At 49.6% G+C, this 27,500-nt stretch overlaps 1 protein-coding gene across 3 annotated transcripts in view; it reads right to left on the bottom strand.

Annotated features, from left to right (window-relative positions):
- Positions 1-27,500, bottom strand: part of nav3 (neuron navigator 3) — a 165,691-nt gene that overhangs the window by 116,092 nt on the left and 22,099 nt on the right. For all 3 annotated transcript variants that reach the window (XM_031583052.2, XM_031583053.2, XM_031583054.2), the window contains exon 2: positions 263-380. In XM_031583052.2, coding sequence (XP_031438912.1) covers positions 263-380 — 118 coding nt within the window. The remainder of the gene's footprint in view (positions 1-262; positions 381-27,500) is intronic.

Genomic DNA, 27,500 nt, shown 5'->3' with positions numbered 1-27,500 from the left:
AGATAATGATCTACCTGATTGCAAGAGAGAAAAAGAGAGAAAGACAGATTGGAAAGGAGAGAGGAATAGCGGATGTGTGTGTGTGTATGTGTGTGTGGGTGTGTGTGTGTGTGTGTGTGTGTTTGTGTGTGTGTGTGCGTGTGTGTGTGTCTGTGTGTGTGTGTGTGTGTGTGTGTGTGTCTGTGTGTGTCTGTGTGTGTGTCTGTGTGTGTGTGTCTGTGTGTGTGTGTCTGTGTGTGTGTGTCTTTGTCCGGACACTCACCAATGATCTGGATGATTTCTGCCAGCAGAACTCCGTCGGCGATGTCCTGGGACAGGTCCTTGATGAGGCGCGGGCAGCCGGACTTGGCCAGGTAGTGGTTCGCCCAGTCAGTGTAGATCTGTCAGGAAGAAGAGAAATTATCTCACTAAAACTGCAGATGAAGAGAGAAAACAACCAGCTCCTCCAGCTCCGACCAACTCTCTCTCAGGTCTCTCTCTCTCGAGTCTCTCTCTCTCCCTCTCCAGTCTGGTCCCGAGGGATGAGAACCCAGGCACTTTCACTGTTTGAGCTATGAGTCAAGTATGCTTAAGTGCCAGGGTCAACGCTAACCTCAACCACACAGGAAGAACAGGCTTATTTTGAGGGCTGACACAGAGAGAAAAAGCACAGCCAGTCTTCAGTTAGAGCGGTAAAAACAGTAGCAAGAGTTACCACCACGAGGATCTCTACACACAAATGCACAGCCAAAAAAAACCTCTAATCATCACAAAGAAAGTGACCCCCCCCCCCCCCCACACACACACACACACACACCCCCATCAGAGTGACACTTTCTAATGCTGCTTCAGATGAAACTCTGAGAAGGGACATGACTCAGGGGACTAAACGCATTACCAAGCAATGAAACAGCACTGTGGAAGTAGACTGTGAAAACAGAAATGCATATATACTTGGGGGAGGGATCCTGTCTCACGCCTCAGCGTCTCATCAAGCTTCCCAAACACCTTCGCTCGAGTTTTGTGGAATTGCTACGGCGAACCGTCTGTGTCATCCGAGGCTGACTGAAGCGCTTCGCTGCGGCTTAACCAAACCGTCCCGCGCGGGTGTCTGACAAGCTCTTTAACTGGCGTCATAAAAAAAAACACGCATCTGCACACTGCGGTGGCTGCATTCAGACACTAAACCAAAGGCAAACGGTAAATAACAAACAAAGTGTTTGCCATTTCAGCACTGGGAATATGACACGGGAAAAAAAAAAGAGGAGGATAGAGAGAAACTGGAGAAAGGATGAAAGAGAGAACGGAAGACAGAGTCAGAGACAGAGGGAGAGAAAGACAGGGTGGTGGAGGACAACCCTGCATCAGCTTTTTCTCTTAGCAGAAGTCTTTGAAGCTATAATCAGTATGTGGAATCTCCTTTTCCGGCTCTCCCCGGCATATTTTTGGAACAACAGTGCCACAGGGGTCCGTCCTCGTACCGCTAAAAAAGCTCTCGCGGCTCCGGCCTGAGAGGTCCTGTCACTCCTGTTTAGCTCAGACCGCTAGGGGACTGGTTTTCCATCTCTCAGATACATAAGGACTTCGCCAGAGCTGGATGGCCCTTAAGACACAAAACCATTCTCAAAAAATTTAAGAAATCTACTCCCTTTTTCTTTTTTCTCTTGTCTGTGACCTCCAAGCAACTGGTGTGGTCTGTTCAGAGAAAAAAAAACTGAAGAAGAATAAGAAGGAAAGAAAGAAAGAAGGAAAGAAAGAAAAAGACTTAAGGCTCCACCAAACAGCACACTTAGACCAAAGGAATGAATACAGACGGTCTGTGATGCCTGTTCCCCGAAATCCCCCCATAAATGCAGATTTTAATGAGATCGCCCACCCTTTATTATTCCACTGCAACATGCAACGGAGCTCCCAATTAAAACACGTTTCTCCAGTTCTCTCGGCCGACTGCCGGCACACCACCTTCAAAGCAGTGTGGCGTTGGCGGGTGTTTTATCTGTTGTGGTTTTCCTCCCCATGATGAGGAAGACCCATTAAAACATCCACGTGGTGTGTGTGTGTGTGTGTTTGTGTGTGTAGGTGTGTGTGTGTGTGTGTGTGTTGGGAGTCTTCATCACACTCGTGCTGGTAACAGAGCTCACTCGTGGTGGCTCACCCTGGCAGGGATTCGAACCTCTGTCTCATGGCTGCGTGTGCGTTGTCATTGGCCACCCCGAGACCCTTCCACACCCACTCGTACGCTCATCGCCACTAACACATTCCTCTGCGGTCACTCGGCAAACAATAAACTGGGAAACACACGTCATACGCGGGATGCCAAGCAGCCCATTCACAAGGGCTGGTACAGAGAACAGGAAAGACAGATAGAGAAAGAGATGGAGAGAGAGAGAGAGAGGGAGGGAGGGAGAGAGAGAGAGAGGGAGAGAGAGAGAGGGAGGGAGAGAGAGAGAGAGAAAGAGAGAGAGAGTGAGAGAGAGAGGGAGAGAGATAGGGAGAGAGAGAAAGAGAGAAAGGGGGAGAGAGAGGGGTGATGAGGAAAATTACTCAAGACAAAAAAACTACAACAGCAGCAGCAGCATGTCCTCTGAGGCCCTCGTGATAGCATCAGCCTGGTCTGCCTCTGGCTGGTTTGGATAGAGTCAGCCAGGGAGAGGGTGAATGAGAGAGCCAACAAAGAGAGGGAGAGGGAGAGAGGGAGGTAGATAGAGAGAAAGAGAGAGAGAGTGTGCGTCTGAGAGAAACAAAGAGGCAGGGAGATAAAGGAGATGGGGATGGAGTGAGATAGAAAGAGAGAAAGAGCAGCTAGTGAAAGATGAGGAGATGGAAAGAGAGAAAACAGGAGGCAGAGAGAGAGAGAGAGAGAGAGAGAGAGAAAAAGAGTTGAGTTAAAGGAGAGCTTGCAGAGGTCTGTTTTATCCTCTGCACCTCTGCAGCGCACCCTGATTTCCACCCCCCCCCCCCCAGCTCCCACCAGCGCACTCCCCCCCCCCCCCTCCCCGTCGACCTTAAAAAAAGAGCGAGAAGTCAGGAGAATTAACAGTGCCGCAATGGCACATTCAGCTGGGGTAGTTGGAGTCCATCTGTCCTACCGCCACTGTCAGAAAAGGGGCAACACTCAGTCAAACTCTCCCCGCTTAACAATGCAGTCCACTGGGGAGACGAGGAGAGAGAGGATGGGGCTCTGGAGGCTGCCGTTATTAGGAAAAGGTAGACTACATCCAGCACTGGATGACAAGAATGCTCATCGATACTTTTGTTCGATGCAAGAATGCAGTGACACAACTGTGGCAAGACAATATGAGAAATGTGAGATGGACGTGTAATTAAAAGACAAAATAATAGGAGGAACACCAAAAAAGAAATGAAAAAAAAAAAACCCATATGGATTTGTTCTGCAAAGCCGTGCCCTTCAGCCAAGAAGTGATTGCCATTTCAGGGCCTCGGCAACAAACAATAATACGCAATAAAGACCTCATGAAAACAACATTATCCCTTCTGGCAAACGGAGAGTATTGGCACTGCATTTTAAATACTCAAAACGAAACAGTGGGATCCAGTGACCACACAGGTTGTTAAACAAGAAACGGTCTCCTTTTACCCCAGCTACATTGAGTGACGTGGACGGGGGAGTATGAAAGTGATTGCTCGGCAGGATTTCACTCAGACACATTTTCACACGTCAGAAACGGGGAACGGCAGACAGTAGATGTACACTGACGCCCGCTGTTTTGTTCACTCTGACGCGGCTCAGTCGAACATGGGACATACACGGAGCCCGAGTTGTTGACAGCTCACTCTGGAAGCCTGCTGTGTGTCTCAAGGGAACTAACACACACACACACGTGCAACACACAGAGAACATATGCACATTAATATGACATCATGCAAGAATCAAACGACGTTGCACTAACAGTCACTTAGTCTCCCATATGCTGAGCATTAAGTGGCGATGTGCTTCAACACTGTCAATCTTCAGCCTGTTCAAGATCTCCCAGAAAAACAACGCTGACTTTCAACAATTTGTCATGCGTCATCCTTTCACTTCCTGCAAGTCATTATTTTCTCCTCTCTCTCTCTCTCGCTCTCTCTTTCTCTCTCTCTCTCTCTCTGTAATACATCTGACTCTCTGCTTGCCTGTGCCGAGAGCACAGGGGAGAGAGGGAGAGTCAGACTGGGAGGAAAAAGGGAGAGGGAGAGTAGAGAAAGAGAGAGAGAGGGAGAGAGAGGACAGAGAGAGAGAGGGAGAGAGAGAGAGGGAGAGAGCGATCTCAAGAGACAGACACAAACCTTAGCCGTGCCACCCTTAGCGTTCGCGGAGCACGGGGAAAACACACTCATCGCACACACACACTCCTCCCCTCACAGAACACACAGAGGCACACATGCTCGACTCAACCATGCGCTGAAATACACACACATACACATACACACATACAGAGGCATTCACATGCACAAGCTCTATCCTCCACACACACACACACACACACACACACACGCACACACACACACAAGCACACATTCAATCTCAGGATCCCTGAGGCAGTGAAATCCAAACTCCCTCTAGCCAAAGCGAACAAGCCGTCTGCGTACCTGCTAGGTGTTGCCAAAGCAAAAGTCCCTCTGCCCAGCGACACCTCCTGCTGACAAACCACTGAGTTGTGTGTTTCTTTTATCGCTCTTTTCCCCCCTTCCTCCGCTGGACACCAGCATGTGTGTAAGCGTGTGTGTGTGAGTGTGTGTGCGTGCGTGCGTGCGTGTGTGTGTGCCTCACACGGAACAGCTAGGGATTGCTTCACTGTCCGAACACAATGCAGTCTCAAGCCTGCTGCGCAGGTACTGCCGGCAGCGTGCAATACCACCTCTCCACCAGTAGAGGACCCCCAGCTACTGGAGCAGAAATTCAGAGAGCAACAAAGGCTTGAAAAAAAAGAAACGCTGGTTTTACAGCAGTACAAGACCCCCTCAGCACTGAGAAGTGTGTTTAACGGCTAAGTGCTAATGACTAAGTGTTGAGACAGAGGAGCGAGAGGGGAATTTTCTCACTAATGTGAGCCGATGAAGTAGGCCAGGCCTAACAGTCATTATTGGGCAGATCCTGCCTCCACTGCGACCCCCTGCTGTCACTGATGTTTGACACACAACAGTGGGGGGGAGGCTGGGATGCTTACAGGGACCCACACAGGACTTCATTAATACAGAAAAAGTAGTCTAAATATAACCGATGGAGAAAGAGAGAGGCAAACTCACAAACTCGAAGCCCCCTCAAAGCACAACAAACACGGACTCTGAGGCAGTCACAACACATTAATGCATGGCGGAGGGCAGATCGCATGGCAATTATATGACGAGACAAATATACGTGGCGAACTTAAACAGTCGGAGGACGCGTATCCAATTTAAATAAACAACGCTTGAAGAGGAACCAGGGGGGGGAGGAGAGGGGGGGGAGACCACACAGATGCAGTGTTTGTAGTGAGCAGCTAATACCGGCAGGCAGCCCCAGAGACGCCCCGGGGTCCTCGCATGACACCAATGTGAGGGGGAGGCAAAGATGCGTTTCTCCTGGAGGTTGCCTGTCTGTTTTCTGAGTCTGATTCCTAGGCCACAGTGGATGGATTTGCGCTGCTTTGCTTAGCTTGTTGTTGTTTTTCATTGATTTCATGCTACTTTTCCATTCATACCAAGACTCTTCTCTTAACCACATGAGACAGAGGGGGGAGGTAAGGGGGGGGGACAGTGACATGTGGCAATGATTCCAACATTTGGAAGCAGAGGTTTGAGGTTTGGGGGGGGGGGGGGGGGGGGCACCCATCTATGTGCTCTGCGCTGGGGTTGGACCTCACTGGGGCCTGGTGTGAGCACAGCAGGATGCCGTGGAATGATCAGACAGGAAATGGGATGAGCATAAGCTGTCGGCGCGCGTTTCCTGCTTCGTCCTCAGCGCTTGGCCGCCCTTCAACCTGTCGTGCTCGGGACCCCGACCTTCTCTCGCTCTCTGTCTGTCTTTCTCTCTCCCTCGTTTTCCCTTCCACTCACATCCAGACAGCTGACCCCTCTGGCGCAGAAAACATAACTGACTAAATCTCCCTGTCTCGTCTTAATCTCTTGCTTTATGCCTCTCTCTTTTTCTATCATCACACACAGACACTGACAAACTGAGTCGATAACAAACAGGCGCACACACACGAGAATTAAATATTGTACCTCCACAGACAAAAATGAACGAGTGCGGATTCCTATCGATGCCCCCGATTAAGAAGCAGAGAATATAAACGAGGTGCTAATGGAAGGTAATACCCCAGCAGTTATGCATGAGGGGATGCAGGCCTGAAAAGCGTGGCGACACATTAACGCGCAATCTCCTCCGGCCCCCGTGCCCAAAAAGTTTAATCAGCGACGGCGTAGCGGCCGGTGACGTGTAATTGTGTTTGTTTTGAAGGTTGATTACATGTGGGTCATCTCGGGAAAGGCGGCCGCACCGGGAACGCTTGCTTCAGCTCTGTGTGCAATATGCAGATTAGCCCTTTGCAGCTATAGGGACGCTAACCTCCTACTGTCTCAATTCGTCGACTCGACTGTCACAAGCGCATGTCTCGCACTGGTGCATAATTCTGAATGCCTGCCCATTGAGTCAGGGCTGTGTGAAATATGCAGCCTTTGTTCGAACTTTAAGAAGGAAGCTAACCTCCCCACTGCCTCCGTTCATCGATTCAGTATTCCTTACTGGGGTCCTGCCATGAGCACCACCAGTACCCAGTGACTGGATCAGGGAGATACAGAGGAAGTTTAGCTCCTCAGGCTTGAGTCCATGACTGAAGAACTCTGTGGAAGAATGATTGACAGGTCACGGGGCCAGACAAAGGTAACTCCCCACCTTCATCCATCTCCTCCTCCTCTTCCTCCCCCTAAAAAAGGAGGAATCTGTCACATGACCAAGTCTCACCATGAGCCAAATTGGCCAACGAAGATGATCCTCTCCACAGGAAACATCTGGATGCAATTTCCACGGCAAACCTGTTTCGACTACTCGCAAAAAGGGCATGACGCATCTTCAAACGTTCCTCCACCATGCCCCACCAGCCCCCTATCCTGCCTCTTCACCCCCCCCTCCCTCTCTCCTCTCAAGCCAACATTATCTGGTCCTCTGCCACCCGACAGCCCCACATCCTATTTAATCTGCCTGTAAGAGCACCTGTCAGCTCTGCGCCCCACTTCATTAGACTTCCACAAACGTCCAATACAAACACTTTACGGGAACAAGTACGGGACTAATCGTTATATGGCCTGTGGGAAACTGGGAATAACAATGACTAAAATACCCCCAAAGAAAACCCATGAACAAAAGAGGCGATGGTCTAAACATAGGGAACGGGGATGCAGGAAAAAACACTTTGTTAAGTGCACCGGCGATCAATCGACAGGAGTTCAAGTGTGTTGGAAAAATGGCTTTAGCTTTTTTCCAGGGCTGTCAACAAGTATCTCTGCTTTCTCAGCAAGAAGGGGCACATTTGCTGAATGTCTGTGTTTGAAGTGCTGGAGGTCAACTGACCCCAGTCACATGTTCTATTGGGATGGATCTTTTTTTAGGCAAAGGATACAGGAAGCGGTACAGATGAAATTGACTGTTCATCACATCATTACTCGCTGCATTACTTCCTACCATATTCACCATATTCTTCCTGGATCCAGTGTCGCAATGACACAATGAAAAAAATAGGCACAAATGAGGTCACCGAGAGAGAATATTATCGAGTCTGCCCTAAGTTCCTACCCTACGCTACGAGGGAGGAATATAGTGTGTCAAGAAAAAAGTCCCATCCCACTCTCACCATTAAATGTGTCAGCTGTTTAAAAAGAAAGTGCCAACCAGACAGGGCCTGGCAGAGCTCCACTAACTGGCAACAAATGACAGGCATCCGGCGCCTAATTAGACACCGCGGCACCACCCCCTCATGCACCCCGGCGTCTCCGGCCAGGAGGTCTCCACACCGAACTTCCATGCAGGTGTGTGGTTAGGTAGACAAACACACACCACACACACAGGTGTGTGTGTGATAAACAACAATATGCTAATGCGAGGCATCCCTCTCCTCAAGCTGGTACCAAGGCTTTGAGCAAGGGGGTGAGCTTCCCCTGCTTTCTAGCCCCGTGCCAATTAAAAGCTGCCAAGAAATAATAGGGGGAGTATCAGTAAGAGAAGCGGGGTCTGTGGTGTGCCGGCTCGTGTCTGATGTGGCTAAATCTGTCTGTTGTAACTACCTGCTCCAACACAGACCTGTGAAGGGATGCGAGGCAAATGCCAGCGGCACTGAGCTGTTATCTTCCATTGTGATGCTTTATTTTGTTTCTCCCCTGTAAGAATGTTTTCCCTCTGTTACCATTTTTACATAAAGCCAAAAGCAGACGCCTTGGTGGAAAAGGGGATTTCGCGCTAACGCGACAGCTCTTTTGCACGGAGGCCTTTGCGTAGGACGAACCACGAGAGGGCTCTTTTGGCAGAGTTTGGCATGACACCCGGGCCCGACCTTGGGAGTGCGGTGGAGCGGTCGCGGACTGACATGCAGAAGCCGTTGTATATAAACATGTAGCGACCGGGAACGCTGCCACTCCGTCCGAAATGACAGCTTCATCAGGGCGCAGCGCTCAGTCACGGCTTACTGGTATCTAACGCCCTGACCTCGGCCAGGCCACACATAAATCAGTCTCCTTAGGGACACACACACACACACACACCTACACACACACACACACACACACACACACACACACAAACACACACATACACTCGTTACTCCACGCATACAGTACATTCAGCAACAGTCACTAGATGGTTCTGTGCTGAAAGTCGTGAGGAAAAGGGAGTAGAGAAGCTGGCAAACTAAACTAATTGGAGAGAATTGGGGAGCGAGGAGAAAGGCTCCAAGTAGGCTGCAGGGGACAATTCAATGCCATTACTGTCGCTTATCTGACAGCTTTTGGCAAGAAAGAGACAAAGAAATCAAACATCCTTTGCCCTACTATGAGAGGGAGATAATTGTGTGTGTGTTAGTGTGTGCGTGTATGTTTAGTACACCTGTGTGAATCTGCTTCTGTGTGTGTGTGTGTGTGTGTGTGTGTGTGTGTGTGTGTGTGTGTGTGTGTGTGTGGATGAGGGCGAGTCTTCCGTGAGACAGTGCACAGGCAAAGACGAACTCAGCTAACTCTCTGCCCTATTCACGCCTCTCCGCTACAGTGCTCTGTCGCCTCTCGGACCAAACACCGCGCTATTTCCGGCCTGGCCCTGCTCTCTAATTACCGCCGCGCTCGCCGACCTGTGCCGGGCTGCCCCGCCGGGGCAAAAATCACCACGTCCGCGCCGCCGTCAGACGGCGAACACGAGCTGCCAACGTGCAATTTGTGGTCCCCGCTTCCCCTCGTGCAACCTTTGCCAAAACCCAGACAGCGACAGAGATAGAGCTGAAGACACGGCCCCACCCTATCCCACCTAACCCTCATCCACTACTTCCTACTTCCTGTTTTGCCCAGGTCATGTGACAGCCCACTGAGCCTATGTTAGTTATTGTTGTTGGCCTGACCCTCTCTTGAGGTGAGACGGTGCTATAGAGTGACCAGCAGTCTGGGTTTGAGTAAGGAGGGTGCACGCCGTATCTCTTTCGGTCATCTCTTCCAGGGTGAGTATTATTCACACAGTGTGCTCGGAGCGTAATTAGTCACGCTTTCTCGTAGCACTCAATTAAAGATGGCCCCCCTCGCCAGGGGTGAGACATCGCTGGCAGAACAGCAAGGGCTTCGTGACCTGTTGACTTCAGCTGAGCCAGAAAAGGGCACAGACAATCGCCTCTCTCTCCATCTCTCATTCTACCCTTATTAATCTTTTACTCACCCTTCACTCTCTTGATCTCTCTCTCTCTCTCTCACTCTTTCATACTCTCTTTCGATATCGGCCTGTCCTCCTTCTCCCCCCTCTTCGCTGCATCATTCCACTGCCCCTTCCTCCTGTTATCTCCCCATCGGCTATCTTTCTTCCTCTGCTCTCATCCCTCCCTTGGCTCTTCACAAGTCTTCACTGCACTCCTTTCTGCACTGCACTGCTCTCTTAGCCCCCCCCCCTCCCTCCTCACTCCCTCTCTCTCTGTCCCCCTCTGAGGCAAATAAATAGCAGTCTTCAGTGCTCTCTTCACTCTCTCCCTCTTTCTCTCTCTCTCTCTCTCTCTCTCTCTCTCTCTCTTTCTCTCTCTCTCTCTCTCTGAGGCAGGTAAATAGCAGCCGTAGTGGTGGGAAGCAGAGTGTGGAAAGGCCAGGTTGTTTGTCCAGTCTGAGGAGGCCTGCTGTGTGTGTCTCTGCCTGTGCCCTATGCCGCCCCAACCCAGCCCACCCGCCTCGCCTGAGGGACACTCATCTTCATCTCCTTTCACAGCTCCTTCCTCACACGTCTGGCACCTCACCAAATACAGACGACTGTGACCCACAAGGGGCTGGCAGCAGGGACAGCTGGGTAGTGTAGTTCATATAGTTGATCCTTTAAGAATGTGCTTTGCCACAGAGCATCCACAAACCCTCAGAAAAAGTAATATCACAGAAAATAAAAGGAACAGTTAGCGGGAACAGAAATGATCAAACCCAATGTTGGATGAGCCATCATGCTTAACTGACTGCCTTGCTCAAATACAAGGTCATTCTACCACTGATTGCCCCCCCCCAACACCACCACCACCACCCTCACCCTCATTCTCATCACGTTCCCATAAATCTGATGACTTTTATAATTAATAATTAGCCGAGCTGCCTGGTCAGAAGGTTTGATTAAATGTGACCTTATGTCTTGCCAGCCACAATTCATGAGAGTAATATGATTTGTGGATCCTTTTGTCCGACTGCTGTGCTTTGTATGCAGAGCACAGTGTCTCTCTATTTGCATTGATTTGTCATGCCATCTGGTTCGGAGGCTGCTTGTGATTCACGCGGGCCGTTTGTTTAATTACTTCTTTTGATTTGGGTCTTCCACCCAGACCGGCTGGAACCTGTCCTATTTTGCTGTTAGATGTTCAAGACCCCAAAGCATGATGATGGAGCCGTGACGACCGCACTACCACCTGCCACCAGCTCCTGTTTGTGGGATTCTGGCCCCGCTTGTGTCCGCGCTCACTCAGGCCAGGAAAAACACATAACTGCCGAGTCATTCCGCACTTAAGAGTCACTCAGAGAGGGAGAGGGAGCCGCGACCACCTCAAAGAGCACCAGGCCACAAATACTGCATTCAACTCCCCTTTATGAAAACGAGAAGGACAGAGAGAGAGAGAGAGAGAGAGAGAGAGAGAACGCATGTGTGCGTGAGAGAAGGAAATAAAGAAAGAAAGAGAGGGAGGAAGAGAGAAAGTAAGCACATAAACCAGGCCCTTGACCTTTTGGCTTGGAGGTTCTGGAGCCACAGGGACTATGGCCATCATTCCTGCTGACAGCAAGAGAGGGATTTCCTGCAGGAGTTTTCAGAAAACCCTGATCCCTGACCCCGAAGTTACTATCCCCCCACCCCCCACCCCCTCACCCCCACCCCCTCACCCCCTCACCCCAGCCCCACCACTTCCCACAAAGTGCCCCCTAACCCCTGGCTCCCTTCACTCACTCTCCCTATCATGTGACAGGAGTTATCCAACACTCGCTCGCAGATGGAGAGAGGTGGACATTACTCATGTGTGTGTGTGTGTGTGTGTGTGTGAGAGTGTGTGTGTGTGTGTGTGTGAGAGAGAAAGAGTGAGTATGTGTGCATGTGTGTATGAGAGAGAAAGAGTGAGTATGTGTGTGTGTGTGTGTGTATATGAGAGAGAAAGAGTGAGTATGTGTGTGTGTGTGTGTGTGTGTGTGTGTGTGTGTGTGTGTGTCTGTGTCTGTGTCTGTGTGTGTGTGTGTGTGTGTGTGTGTGTGTGTGTGTGTGTGTGTGTGTGTGTGTGTGTGTGTGTGTGTGTAGGCAGGCAGCCAGGCCCCGGGGATGACCTGTGGCGGTAAATCGGCCCGTGGTGCACCATGCCAAGCCACAAGCCCCCGCTCCGCTCGGTCATCAATGCATGGGCTGATTGACTGGCCAGGACCCAGAGTCACCCCTGGAGCAGAGCAGAGGCTGGGGGGAATGAGTGACGGCGCTGGCCGCATGACTGAGTGACTCAGGGCGGGATGACAATTGGCCAGGGGGGAGGGGGGGGCGCCTGTCTGGTCAGGACCTGATAGCCATCAACACAGAGAGGAGGGGGAGTGCGTTATATGTGTGTGTAATTGTAAAGATGTTGTGTGTGTATGTGTGTGTGTGTGTGTGTATGTGTGTGTGTGTGTGTGTGCACCCACACGTCTGTCAAGAGTTTCCAGTGGTTGGGGTACTTGTACACTGGATTCACTTCGCTCTGTGCATGCGCGCGCACACACACACACACACACACACACACACACACACACACACACACACACACACAGCCTCCTGAGATTCAGCTAATTCTTCTCTTACAGAGTTACACTCCCCCCTCCACCCTCCAAGCCTCTGGGGTTGCATGGGACAGACAGAGAGAGGGAGGGAGAGGGGGGAGAGAGGGAGAGAGAGAGGGAGAGAGGGAGAGAGGGATGGAGAGAGAGAGCATGAGTGGAAAACGCTGATGGTGGAGCCTCCCGGAGCCCCTCTGACATATACTTATGGTCTTATCCACAGCCTACCGCTCTGGCTAACACACACACACCCAAACACACACACACACACACACCCACACACACACACACACACACACACACACACACACACACACACACACACACACACACACACAGCCTACCGCTCTGGCTAACACACACAGGGAGCCCATTCACTTTATAGGGCCGCCACTGTTTAGCTTTGGGTTGCAGTTGGCGCTCATGTCTGAGGACTTTTTTTGACTAGAGAGAGAGAGAGAAAAAAAGAAAGAAAGAAAGAAAGAAGAACGAAAGAAAGCCAGGTAGAGTGAAAGACAGAAAGAGAGAAATCAATTGCTAGGATGCACTGGTCAGAGTTATGGTGTCTTCCTTGGCAGTACAAGGCACTCAAGCTAATAGCCTCTCTTTCTCTGTTGTTAGACCCCCCCCCCCCCCCCTCTCTGCTCCCTTTCTCTCTCTCTCTCTTTTTCTGTCTGTCTGTCTGTCAACCTTCAGAAGAAAACTCACAGAAGGGGGTTCGCGTAACACCCGCAAGCTTATTGCAGTCGACCACCGAGGGTTAAAGAGAGGGGGCCGCTGCACGTTGTGTTCGGTGAAACTGGTGGCTGGTTGAACACACTCCGTCAAGTGTGTAATTTACAGTAAGGCCACGCCGGGAGTGGAGGACTCCTGCCACAGCATCATGAGCACTGCTTTAGTCAGAACGCTGATGCCATTTTGAGTCACCGCCACTTACTGGTTATATCCCCCCCCCCCAACCCCCGTAAGCCCCCGAACACACACACACACACATCTTTGTGACCTTTGACTAGCTGCGTGTTTTTTTGTTTTCCTTAGCGGGTCGTTTAGACGGCCGTAAAGCATTCTGTAATCAGCCTCTCTCTCTCTCTCTCTCTCTCTCTCGCTCTCTCTCTCTCTGAGTCAGAGTGCTGTGTAACGCCACTTCCCGCTCGCGCTTTATCACTCTCTCATTCTCTCCTCTTTCATCCTCTGCTGTCTCATTCACTTTCTTTCTTCTCCGTTTCTTCTCACACACTAGAGTTTCTGTAAGTAACACTCATTGTCTCTCCCACTCTCTCTCCCTCCTCTTTTCATCTCCTCTCTCTGTCTCCTTCTCATTCCCAGTCACTCTCTTTCAGTTAGTCCTTTCCTCAGTCCATGTTTCTGTAACTAACAACAATCTTCTTTCTTCTTTCTCACTCTTTCTCTCTCACTCTGTCTTTCCCACATAACTGGCCCCTTCAGGCAGGGTTACAGGTCTCAGTGTCCACAACCGTTCAGGATTTGCTCTCCACCTCTCACTCTCTCTCTCATCCTCTCTCTCCCTCTCACTCCCTCACTCTCTCTCTCTCCTTCTTTCTTCGCCTGACAGAGCCGGACTTCCTAAGTGGGTTTCCTGGCCGTGACCTGCCTCAGTGTCGTGACTCTGGCGGTGGCATGCTGCAGTCTTTCCGCCATTTCTTTGGCCACAGCTACAACAACACTGGCGACTCCTGGGACAGGAAGAGGCGCCGATAAGGAAAGCACCTTGACTGCTACGGAGAAAGTGAGCCGGCACTCTACAACACACACACACACACACACACACACACACACACACACACACACACGCACACACACGCTAAAACTATATATAAAACATGCACGCACACTCACACACAAACACACACGCACATAAAAACACCGCTACACAAAGGCACACACTCACACACAAACACACACGCACATACAAACTCCGCTACACAAAGGCACACACACACAAACACACACACACACAAACACACACACACAAACACACACACCTGCTGAGGACAAGGGATATGGACCTGAGGGGCAGGAGAAGCGGAAAAGGGAAGCAGTGTTTGCCCACACAAGCGGGCACTTGTGACTCCAGGCCGTGGCTTAACAAACAGCAGAGCTATTTTAGCGAGTGCTCCCAGCCTTGACTTCCAAACGGAGGAACAGAGAGAAAGAGAGAGGGAGAGAGAGAGAGGGAGAGAGAGAGAGAGAGAGAGAGAGAGAGAGAGAGAGAGAGAGAGAGAGAGGGAGAGGGAGAGGGAGAGAGGGAGACAGGGAGAGAGGGAGAGAGGGAGAGGGAGAGGGAGAGAGGACTTTCCATTCTCCAGTGTGCTACTCAACTGCTATTGTTCTGGGCCGTGGCCTTACAAAACACAATCAATGCTTCAGGACACTCAGAAACCTGGCCGACTGTGAAGGAGCCAAGTCCAGGCAAAGGAAACTTCAATGCGTTCAAAAGATCTGCTGGCGAGAGAGAGGGAGAGAGTGAGAGTGAAAGAGTGAGAGAAAGAGGGAGAGAGGGAGAGAGGGAACAGGGCTTTGTAGATGGAACGGACCACTGCTCTCAGAAGAAAGCCTTGTCAAGATAATGAAAGTAAAAAAAAAGAAACAACACTACTTTCCCTTTTTTTTCTCTCTCCCTTTCTTCTGCTCTTACTCTGGAAACTGGAAATTGAGACGGCCAGCTGTCGCTCTGATCTATCGTTTATCGGGCTTTTAAATCTCGGCAAGCCTTCATCATGACACTTTTAAAAGCACTCTGAGAGACAGTGTCAACAGCTCCAGGTATTACCCCCTCCATTTTACCCCTCTATGTTTAGAAAGCTCTATTAGCTCCCCTAATTACCCCCCTTTTCCCTTGCTATGTGGAAACCACTGCATTGCCATTGCCCCTACAGGCAAAACTGAGGCCTGGACGGATCTCAAGGACACAAGATATTTACAACCGTACCCCTAATGCACCTCTTCAACACATCCACGTCTGACCCCTGACAGGTCAAGGGGGGGGGGGGGGGGGCCTGGCAGGAGGTGCGATGACTAATAGCTTGAAATGAGACCTTTACTGTATTCCTACACACTCTAGGCTGTTCAGACGAAGCGCTGAAGCTTTTTTGCGCAAACGTGCTAAGCGTCTCAGCACAACGGTGAAGTGACACACACACACACTTGACAGTTTGCTACCCCTGTTTGCCTAGACTGTCTAGCCCCGCGGTCAGCTATGCGAAGCAATAAAAACGGCAGACGCGCGGCTGGAGACCGGTGGCCGGGTCTAAAAATACAGGGCCGGACGACGCACTGCTGAGCTCATCCTGTATTCCGAGTGAGTCACACACAAGTCTACCTCTGTGAACATGGTTCACCCTATAAGACCCGGGCCTCGCAGACCGACTCTGCCCCTCAAAAAGAGCCTGTGATCCGGCATGCTAAACAGGCAAGTTTGGGTTTTTTTGCGGAGAGGAAGCGATAAAAATTTCAGATACATTAAACACGCAATTATGAACGGTGACCCATGCTGGATGCAGAGCGCATGAAAGCGCCGCTGAGTGCGTGGAAGTTTGGATATGGTTAAATAACTCAAACACGGCTTTGAAAAATTGATTAAAGATGATGAAGTTTGTTTGATGTACACACAGGCGCTTCCATGCATATTAAAACAGGTTTTCGGTTTTGGGGGAAAGACCAAAAGACGGAGAAGAAAGTGTCTGAGCGCTGATTATACGCACTTGAACAAACTGTGTCAGTCTGGAAAGCAGGGCTGATCAAAGGCTTCTCTGGACAAACTGCTCTCACGACCCCCCCACCCCCCAAACGTCTACCCCTCCATAACACACAGATACACTCTTGCACACAAACACACACACACACACAAACACACACACACACATGCAAAGGGATACAATACAGATTCCTGTCAGCAATCGTCACACTTTAGCCAAATTTGAACAACTCTCCTATGGCCGGTTTGATCCTTTTTGTGCCGGTCGGCCTTCCCTCTCCAACACTGCTGAACTACAGGACTTGCTGAGCTTGCTGAGAAGCACACACACACACACACACACACACACACACACACACACACACACACACACACACACTCACCTCACCATGATCTATCTTTCAGACGTATTTGACATATGACGCGTCAAAAGAGGCTGCACAAAGCATTCTCTAGCTTGTTGAGCATATTACTGTTCTGGCAACCCCCGTTGGGCCCAGAGGGGTTATTAAACGGAGCGCTGATCGATCGCCATTCCTCAGCTCGGCGCGGCACGGCGAGTGACCTCTGATTCCACCCCCCTCCCCCCCCTCCCCACCCTTCAGAGCCGGTGGGGTCTGATTTAGCTGATGGTAGTTACACGGAGCCTGTGAGCTCTTCGCCGTTGCTCTCAGCAGGGGAAATCTGAGTTGATGACTATGCATCTCACGATGTGTCCCGACACATTTCAAAATTGCCAGTTGAAAGACGCACATATTGCTTATGCATACATTCATCAAAAGTGCGCTACGCTCTGCAAGATCAAGTGGCTGTACGAACACAGAAATAGATGGCTGAATCATGTCTTGAAGCAGAAGAAGTAGTCGTAGTACTAACATACACTGTCTCACTTTACTGACGTTTTACTTTACCTGACAATAACTGCCACTGTTGCACTGTCTCACATAGTTAAGGCTTGCTGCTTGCATCTGTATAACTCAGACACCCTCCTCTCACCCTGCAGTGGCTCTACCAGGCCTGCAGGGGGAGCCGTTCCCAGACCAGGGTCAGTCCAGGGCTATAAAGCGGCCTTTGAGGGACGGACTGAGCACATGGATCAGCGAGTCTGAAAGGGCTCACTGAGCTCTGGCGCTCTCCCTAAGCCGGCGACAGTTGCTCTGTAATTAGCCCAAATCGCTTGCTTAATCACGGACGACGTGGGCCGCTCTTTTAGAGGGGGGACCGACCGTGAGGAGAAGCACGTTCACCGACTGCGGAACACTGGAACACTGCCTCTTGTGCAAGCAAACAACGCACACACACACACAAACATGCGCATGCAAACACACATACGCACACACACATGCACACATACACAAACACACCCCCTCACACACATACAGACGGTCCTTCCAGTTACACATACACACATATGATTTTGCAAATTCAAAAACCTATAAACAATGCACACACCCAGACACAATTTTGATAAACGTGCAACTAATACACACGTGCTTATGCACCCACCCCTCCTAATGGTGAGGTTATTCTCTGGCCGTACAGCTCAGAATGATGTACACACCGCAGCGTGTAGACCATAAACTGAGGACACGGCTAGATCGCCAGCAGGAAGGTGGTCATAAAACACACCAGGCAGAATTACCTAAACCACCACTGTGAAGCAGCAGTGGCACACAAATGTATAACTCCTCGTCACTATGGCAACAGGGTCCTTTCAAACAGATGCTGGGAGAGGGTTGTGAGTATGGAAATGGAAAGAGAGCTGAGTCATTCAGTGTGTGTGATCGTGCCACAGTCACACACACACACAAACACAGACACACACACAGACACACACACACACACACACACATATATACGTTTATGTGAGACACAGAAATTGAGAGACTGATGAAGACACGTAGAAAACAGACATATACCAAGAGAGGGAGTAGGTGTGGCGGTGGATATGCTCAACGGTAGCCATATTGGATGGGTATGAACTGAGACCTCTGGAGAAACAGTGGGTTACGGTTGTAGCTTGTATTTCTCCCACCTCAAGCTTTTGAGGTGGAGCTGGCAACAATGTTTGGACAATTGACGGACAATTCCAGACCTTCAGTCACACTCATGAAAAACATTTGGAAATACCCCAAAACCATTTTTTTTATATTGATATATCTAATAATCTATAATTGTAAGAACACACAGAGAGAGAGAGAGAGAGAGAGAGAGAGAGAGAGATTGATTTCACCTAGAAGGTGTATGTTTCTCTCCCCCCTCAGGTGTGGTTACGGTGGCATGTTTTCAGCCCACAGAGCCCCGTCAGACCAGCCATCCCATTGTCACAACCCAGTGCCAGAGGGCAGAAGCAGTGTGTGTGTGTGTGTGTGTGTGTGTGTGTGTGTGTGTGTGTGTGTGTGTGTGTGTGTGTGACAAGCTGGCAGGGCATCCATCTCTCCACCTCTTCTCATTAATCCACTCACACCCTGAAATACCCCGCTGACATACCTGAACGGCACCCCCGCCTCTGTCCTCTCAGCCTGTCAAGAGAGCCATCCCTGGTTAAACACCCTCAGGTTTATTTATTTTATTTATTTTAAGGACTGCACACAGCAGCAGATGAGGGAGAGAGGGAGGGAGTGTGTGTATGTGTGTGATAGAGAGAGAGAGAGAGAGAGAGAGGAGGCTAAAAGGCAAAACGGAACTAGAGAGTGAGTAAATGTTCTACATGTAGTTGTGAGGTCTAGAGGAACAAAACTACATTTCATGGAGACAACCATCTCCATCTCCTCCTCCACCTCCTCCTCCTCCTCCTCCTGTACTCTATGTCCAGACGGGTGAGCAGGGAGCCAGATGTCACGGCAGGCATCCGCCCCGTCTTAGAAGATGGGAGGAGGGGAAGAGAGGAGGAGGAGGTGGACGAGGGGAAACGGCGGGCTGTCTGAGTGGAATGATGAGAGAATCAGGTGCTGGAGCGCCGTGCTGACACAGAGCCAGATGAGGCAGAGTTCATCCCAGGGCTCTCCAATACTCTCCTCTATTTCACTCTCCTCTCCTCTCCTCTCCTCTCCTCTACTCTACTCTACTCTACTCTACTCTCCTCTCCTCTCCTCTCCTCTCCTCTCCTCTCCTCTACTTCACTCTCCTCTCCTCTCCTCTACTCTACTTTACTTCACTCTCCTCCCCTCTCCTCTCCTCTCCTCTCCTCTCCTCTCCTCTACTTCACTCTCCTCTCCTCTCCTCTACTCTACTTTACTTCACCCTCCTCCCCTCTCCTCTCCTCTCCTCTACTTCACTCTCCTCTCCTCTACTTCACTCTCCTCTCCTCTCCTCTCCTCTACTTAACTCTCGTCTCGTTGTCTAGTCTAGTCTAGTCTAGTCTAGTCTACTCTACTCTACTCTACTCTCCTGGGCTGGGCCTCTATTCTCCTCTCCTCTCCTCTCCTCTCCTTTCCTCTCCTCTCCTCTCCTTTCCTCTACTCTACTCTACTCTACCTTACTCCACTCTACTCTACTCTACCCTACTCTACTCTACTCTACTCTACCTTACTCCACTCTACTCTACTCTACCCTACTCTACTCTACTCTACTCTACTCCACTCTACTCTACTCTACTCTACCCTACTCTACTCTACCCTACTCTACTCTACTCTACTCTACTGTACTCTACTCTACTCTACTCTACCCTACTCTACTCGCCTGGGCTGGGCTGAGATGGCTGTGTTTGGACAGAGACGGAGACAGAGACAGTGGTAGCTCCAGTACTGATAGGACATGAGACACAAAGAAACAGGCTTCTCAGGACTACTCTTCCCCTGTGAGTCTCTCACTGACGCGAGGAAATAAAGTAGCAGTGTTCCCACTGTGAGCGGATGTATGCATGTGTGTGTGTGTGTGCGTGTGTGTGTGAGAGAAAGAGAGAGTGAATGTCAGTCTATCTCTGAGTGTTTTTGATTTAGCTTCTCAATATTTGGCATCAGTGCCTGCCTAGGCTACTGCGCGAGATCCAGTTTCACCCACTATCAGGTTCTCACACCCACCCACCCACCCACCCCCATCCTACCCCCATCCTACCCCACACCCCCAATATCCTCCATCTGCCATCCACTCATCTTTACCCGCTCAAATCATGGCTTTATTACAGCCCTGTGCCACTGATACGGGGAGGAGGAACTTGTAAATCTCACGCTGAAATACTGGCGCAGTAATAGCCAGTAAAAGTCTCATTGATATGAAACTACTCTACTGATAATAACGGAGGGCTTGAGCGAATTCACGCCACTTCCCTAGTTGATCTGCGTCTAAAAGAGAGAGGGAGAGAGAGAGAGAAAGAAAGAGAGAGAGAGAGAGAGAGAGATAGAGAGAATAAAGTGTCCCCTCGCTTCAAACATGATTCACTCCTAATAGCCATGGCAGGTGGCAGTCACTTGTAATTTGTAAAGAGGCCTGTCGAGTTTTCTATCTTCCTCTTTTTTTTTTTTCTTGTAAATAATTTGTGCAGGGCGAGAGGCAAATGAGAGGTTAGTACATGTGTCAGTCAGGGCCAGTGGTGCTGTCGCTACCGGTCTGTCCTGTGAGGAGGAGGAGGAGGGAGGTCTGAGAGGAACTGAGTGACCTGACGGAAACAGACAGGGGAACAGCACAGTGGTTCCTGTAGGGGCTCAATGTGAACCAAATGGCCCCTGAGAAAACTTCAATCGAAAAAAATTAATAAATAAAATAAAATAACATAAAATACAATTCTCCCCTCCCTGACCTTTGAGGGGAAATTTCCATCCTGTTTTTCTTCTCCTTTTTCTCTGTCTTCCTCCATAATCTTGATCTATCTCTTTCGGCATTCTTTCTAATCTCCCTTTCCTCTCTCTCTCTCTCTCATTCCTTTTCTCCCTCTCCCTCTATCTCTCTCTCTCTTATTCTCTCTCTCTCTCTCTCTCTCCCAGCTCTGCCATGCAATTCAGTGGGGTCACAATGACCTTTCTGTAAGCCCTGTTGGAGGTTTTTCCAACATATGTACTTTGGTTGGGTTTTTAGAATCATCCATCAGAAACAAACTGGAGTTAGCTTCTGAAAGCAAAACAGCAAAGGAAAAGAATAAGAAAAAAAAAAAAGAGCAGAGAAAAGAGGAGAAAAAAAAAAAAACTCTTAAGAGCGTGATGATTTTCTGAGAGAGCGCAACCACTAATTACATCAAACCAAAAAATGTTCCTCGCTGGCCGCGTAACCTCCCCCCTATCCTGAACCAGCCTAGAGCGGAGCTAAATCACCCGGACTGCAGCCATCGACGGGGGCCGACGGGGGCCCTCCGCTCACCCCCCGAAATTATGAGTCATTTTGACCGATAAAAAATGCAATCCCGGGGAATGCTTTGTAAATGATACAGCCGTCTTGAATAAAGGTTTTAAATCTGCAGCCCTGAAATCGAAACCCGGACCCGCTGGTTTCTGCGGTCCGTGTCAGTAATTCTTCCCAATGGGGAGAAAAGTGATATTTTGCTGCCGTGGGGGAATGCCCCTGTCACCGCAAACCTCATTTTACCCCCTTCAATACAGAGGGAGATGCTCACACACACACACACACACACACACACACACACACACACACACACACACACACACACACACAGAGCCAGGGCTCAGCGGAGAGTAGTAAGATTGAAAAGGCACTGAGAGAGGGTAGAGGGTCTGTCGTCTCCACCTTTATTTGCCCAGCGGCTCCACTTGAGGAGTAACGTGATCTTCTCCTGCCAATGAGAGAGAGCCCACAGCAGGGCAACACCTGCAGTATTGTTCTTCATGTACCCTTCATGACACGCATGCACACGTACACACTCACACACACACACACACACACACACACACACACACACACACACACTGACATGCACACACACACACACACACACACAAACACACACACACACACACACACACACACACAAACACACACACACACACACACACCGACATGCACACACACACACACACACACACCGACATGCACACACACACACACACACAACACACACACACACACACACACACACCGACATGCACACACACACACACACACACACACACACACACACACACACAAACACACACACTCACACACAAGCAAAGACTCATGTGCAACTGTGGCCTCTGGAAGGATTAAAAATTCGCCTGAAACATCTTGTAGCATTAAAAGCCTTACTACAAATACCATCGGCTCTTGGCCCTAATAGGGTACCTTATAGTGTTTATAAAGGAGCGCCTGATGTTTTTAAGTATCTATGGAAGCTTATGGTGAGTGTATGGAAAAAAAGGAACAATTACGAGGATGTGGCATCGGGCATTCCGAAGGAAAAGAAGGCCATGACCAGAGGTCAATTTCAAGACCCATCAGTCTTGTCATTCATAATGTGGAAGGAAAGATCTTCTTTAGTGTGGTAGTAAGGAGGTTGGTCTAATGGCTATATATATGACAGATATTTCTGTGCAGAAATCAAGAATGCCAGGATTGGATGTTTGGAACATAGTAGCACCCCAACCAACTGGAGAGCCTGTGACATGCCATAGCATAATGAGATTGATCAGGCAGTGCAATGTTCAGACACTTAGCTATGCATGTGGAATCTTTTTTTGCGGTTGATCTTGAGGTGTATCTGTTGTTGTCCCTGGTATTGACATGTGTCCTAACCCGTTGTGAGTATGGAGGGGGGTGGGTCTGGGATGCCAGACACCACTGTTTAGGTCTCAGGAGGTGTTGTGGGCCTAATTCATTCAACACTGACAAAGGAAGGTGTCCACTTGATAACCCATGTGAAATGCTAACAAAGGCAACTTTGTTGTTGTTGTTGTTACTGTTAAGTATGGTTAAGTATTGGTATAATGGTTGTAGTGCACCCTGTTTGTTATAATACTTATGTTGTTATAATAACTAAGTGGTTGGTTATGAGTACTTGCTTGTGACAGTGAGAGGTTTGGCCGCTGTGGGAAGTCCCCAACAAATAGCACGAGGAATTTAACATCTTCTCCTGTGTATAACTGAAATTAAAATGTGGTAGCACCTGAGGTGTCTGTCAAAAATGTAGACCAGCTGGCTACAAAAACACCATCACGCCAACTCAACACACAACGACCTCCTCTGTGCGTAACAAGAAAAACACATTCGTCTTGGAATAAAATAAAATAAAATAAAATAAAATAAGACTATGCAGACTGAGAGATGGCCCCTTGTGACATTGTTTATGCTGTTTACGGTTTCTGCGAGCACTACTTAAACAAAGCATGAGCTGCCACCTTGAAATAATGGAGTGTGTGTGTGTGTGTGTGGAGGAGTGTGTGTGTGTGGAGGAGTGTGTCTCCGGCTAACAGCTCACCTACTCCGTTAAGTTGTGTTCCCACACCCTCGAGGGCTGACCTCTGGGGTCAGATAAAAAGGAGAAGAAAACTCGACCTCCTTTGCAAACGCAGCAGGTATGTGACCTTGGGTATGGCCCTTAGTAAATACTGTTCTTATCTCAGGCTCTTTGCATCTGTCTAGTTGACTTCTACAACCATCCATCTCTCTCTCTCTCTCTCTCTCTCTCTCTCTCTCTCTCTCTCTCTCTTTCCCTCTCCCTCTCCCTCACTCTCTCTCTCTCTCTCCGGATAACATCTATCTCTCTCTCTCTTTCTCCCTCTTCTCCTTTCTTTCTTTGTTTCCCTCTTTCTGGCTTCCTGGTAGGTCTGACTGGAGCCCACCCTCATCTGTTAAGAGAGCAGCCCCCTGACAGGCCCCCACTCCCTGGGGTTAAACTTTCACCCACAGCCCCTCCTCTGGATCCCCCGCGAGTGGGCTAACCTCTGGGGGTGTCTCCTGCACCCTTCATCACACACACACACACACACACACACACACACACACACACACACACACACACACACACACACACACACACACAAACACACATACACACAAATAAATAAACACATTAACACACAGACATAAACAAACACACACACATACATACATATACATAAACAAACACACACACACACATAAACACTCTCTCTCACTCTCTCTCCTCCTCTAGTGCATCACTGACTCACTCTTACTGCCCCAGCCAGACAGCAGCGCTCTGAGAGTAAGAACACCCTCAGCCTCACCTTCTGTCTGCCGGAGGATCCATGAGTGTGTGTCCCACCTGAACACCGATCTGTGCGGTTGCCCTGAGCACCGCGGATATGCTTCGGTGAAGCACTGAAGGAAATGACACAGTGACGAACTGACAAGTTATAGCCTCTCTCTCTCTACCCCACCTTCATACACACACACACACACACACACACACACACACACACACACAGACACACAGAGACAGACACCAACACACACACCCATACTTGAAGACTAATGCAGATATCTTAGTCATCCAGGTCAGCTGGTGTTCTTTCCAGGCAGCCTACCACCCATTGATCACATCATCGCTTAAGAATAGAATGACGATGCAATGAGGAGACACACACACACACACACACACACACACACACACACACACAGGGGAGCTGTGCTGGTGGTCATGGAGGGTAGTCTTGAGTAGGGGTGGGGAAGATCAACTCTGCTACCATCAATCTTTACACAAGTGACACAGGAGCTGCCCCAGCACCTTTGCAGAATTCAGACTATAATTGACCAAGCCAGTGTGTGCACGCATGTGTGTGTCTGCGTCTGTGTGTGTGTGTGTGTGTGTGTGTGTGTGTGTGTGTGTGTGTGTGTGGTGTTTCCCTCTCTCTCTCTTTCCCTCTCCATCTGTCCAAGTCATATGGCTGCAGTGAAGTCTTTAAATCCTGAGGTGTTCAGGGGGGGTTTGATCAGGGGGTGACTCTCCAAACAGGCAGATGACACCCTTATAATTTACACCATCTCTGGAGGCCATCTGACCCAATCTCCTCTCACACACACACACACACACACACATCCATGAGCGCCACACAACCAACACACATTCGAGAATCTGCGCCAAAGAAATTACTTTTTCAAAGCCCCTTAAATGTCGAGACGAATCGTGCGCGGGGTCCCTTCGGGAAGGGAAAAGCCACTGTGTGATCATGGGTTAAATGGCTTAATCACTTTTACTCATGACGCTCGAGGAACTCAGCAATGAGCGCTGTCTGTAGCGCACCACACCGTGCTAAGGCAGCAGCTGGTATTTGTATTTGTGACAAGGGGATAGAGCACTCTGAGGAGTATGGCGTCTTCAGTGAGTGTGTGTGTGTGTGTGTGTGTGTGTGTGTGTGTGTGTGTGTGTGTGTGTGTGTGTCTGTGGGAGATCAGTGACCGTGCGTGCATGTGTGTCTGTGTGTGTATTTATGAACACATGTGTGTGTCTGTGTATATAATTGTGTGTGTGAGAGGGAGAGAGAGTGTGTGTGTGTATGTGTGTGTGTGATGAGGAAAAAAGGTCTATCAACAGACAAACAGACAGTGAGCAAATGCAATTAGATGAGATTAAACATGCTTCTGATGTCAGACTCAATCTGGCTCGTGGCTCCTTCCAAAGAGCCGGAAATCAACTTCAGAAAACTCATTTCCGTGACAAACACATTCTTTCATTGATTCCTTATTGGTGAAAACATCTCAGCTGCCTCATTTTTGTGAGTAAACTCTAATCTCCACATTACCTCCTCCCCTCACTCAGCGTTCTCTCCCTCTCTCTGTCACCTCGACTGCTTAAACAACCAATAGCGCTTCAGCCTTCCCACAATGCTTCATGTTCCATTGAGCGCGGATACAGATGCGCTATCTGTTCGCATGCAGTCACGACTAACTGAATTGGGAGCCAACAGATACAATCTGATCAGTATGTCACTGGATTACCAGCGCCTTGTATTGTCGCCAAGGTAACGCAGGCATGGGGGGGGGGGGGGGTGGAGGGGCTTCCTTCCTGATAGCTTCCTAGTCTTTTCTCTAATGGCCTAACAACATCCTTAGCGTTTCCTTCTTGGACTGAATCAGGCAGGCAGTGAATCTTTCCAGCCTCAAGGAAACGAGCGGAGATGCTACGCTACATATCCACAGTCTCATGCAGCTTTTTTTTGGCAGGGTACTCGACTGCTCCTCTTTAGTCGACTCCCTCAATGAAAATGGGAGGCTTCTGCTTTTTTGTACTGTTTTGTTTCTCTTCAGTCAGTTTCCCTTTTTTGGGGGTTCTGACTCCCTCTTTTTTCCATTTCCTTTTTTGCCTGGCTTTTGGGCTTTCGATCGATCGGAGTCTATTTTCAGAGGGGGGGTGTGGGGGGGGGGGGTGTGCAGACCTTCAAGAGTCCTGACCTGTGTCTGATTCGTCTCCTGTTTTTGCCGCAAAGTCACGCAGCTGGCACACAGCTCTCTGTCAGGCTCTCTCCAGCTGCAGCCAAATGGAGTGGAATCATCGGGCCGGCAGGCCCACAGCAGGCCCGTGGGTAAGCACACCCCGTCCAGGCTGCGCCTGACCTTGGGCAGGTACTTCTGAGCTTAGACGGATACAAGCTGACAAACCCCACCTACAGGACCAAAAACTCTGGAGCCAACCACTGCAGTCACTGTGGACAGCGAGGGAGACAGCGACAAAGACAGAGAGGATGAGACAGATCAGTGATTTAGGTCTAGTTCCACAAAGACGTGAAAGTCCAAAGCTGTTTTTTCCTCTTCTCCTCCTTGCAATGTTGCCGGAGCCGACTCCGTTCACACGACCTCTCTAGGCTGACCTCCATCCGAGCCCTCATCCTCCTCTTCCTCCTCCCTGAGCAGTTAAGAACTGCGCTAAGGACCCTCTTAGCACATAGTTGGCAATATTCACCCACGAAAACAAACCACTAAGGGTTCCTGTGGGGAAAAGCATGTTGTTGTTTTTTCCACGCACATTCAATAATGTCCCACACTGAGCATGTTTCTCCATGGATCCCTGAAGATTCAAATGGCGCACCTACGCCATCCCATAATGGCTCTGGCCAATGTCTACCACGCAGAGAAACGTACCTTTAGGAACCGAGTTCTCCCCCGAGGGGAAGGTTTAAAAGCAGGAGAACACAATGAGGAGGCTTTCAGAGCCCCTGAACTTGCGATTACACCCATGACTCAGAGGCCCAGTAAGAGTATCTGCTCACACAGTCTGGATTCGTGGGCTATTGTGCAAGCCATGAGCGGCACGTCATCCCTGCCCCCCCCACCCACCCACCCACCCACCCAGATAGGAAGACAATGGTCGAGATTGTTTGTTCAAACGGGATGACTTTACGTGAGCATGAAACGGGTCAGATTTGCTTTCCGAAGACCCCTTCACCTTTCAAAACAAAACCCCAAAGGTCCTTCAATCATGCTTTGAAGCACGTCGAGACGGTTCAACAAAGGTGAA

The sequence above is a fragment of the Clupea harengus genome, chromosome 16 (assembly GCF_900700415.2).
Source record: "Clupea harengus chromosome 16, Ch_v2.0.2, whole genome shotgun sequence".
NCBI classification, from domain to species: domain Eukaryota; kingdom Metazoa; phylum Chordata; class Actinopteri; order Clupeiformes; family Clupeidae; genus Clupea; species Clupea harengus.
This window is presented reverse-complemented; position numbering and strand designations above follow the sequence as displayed.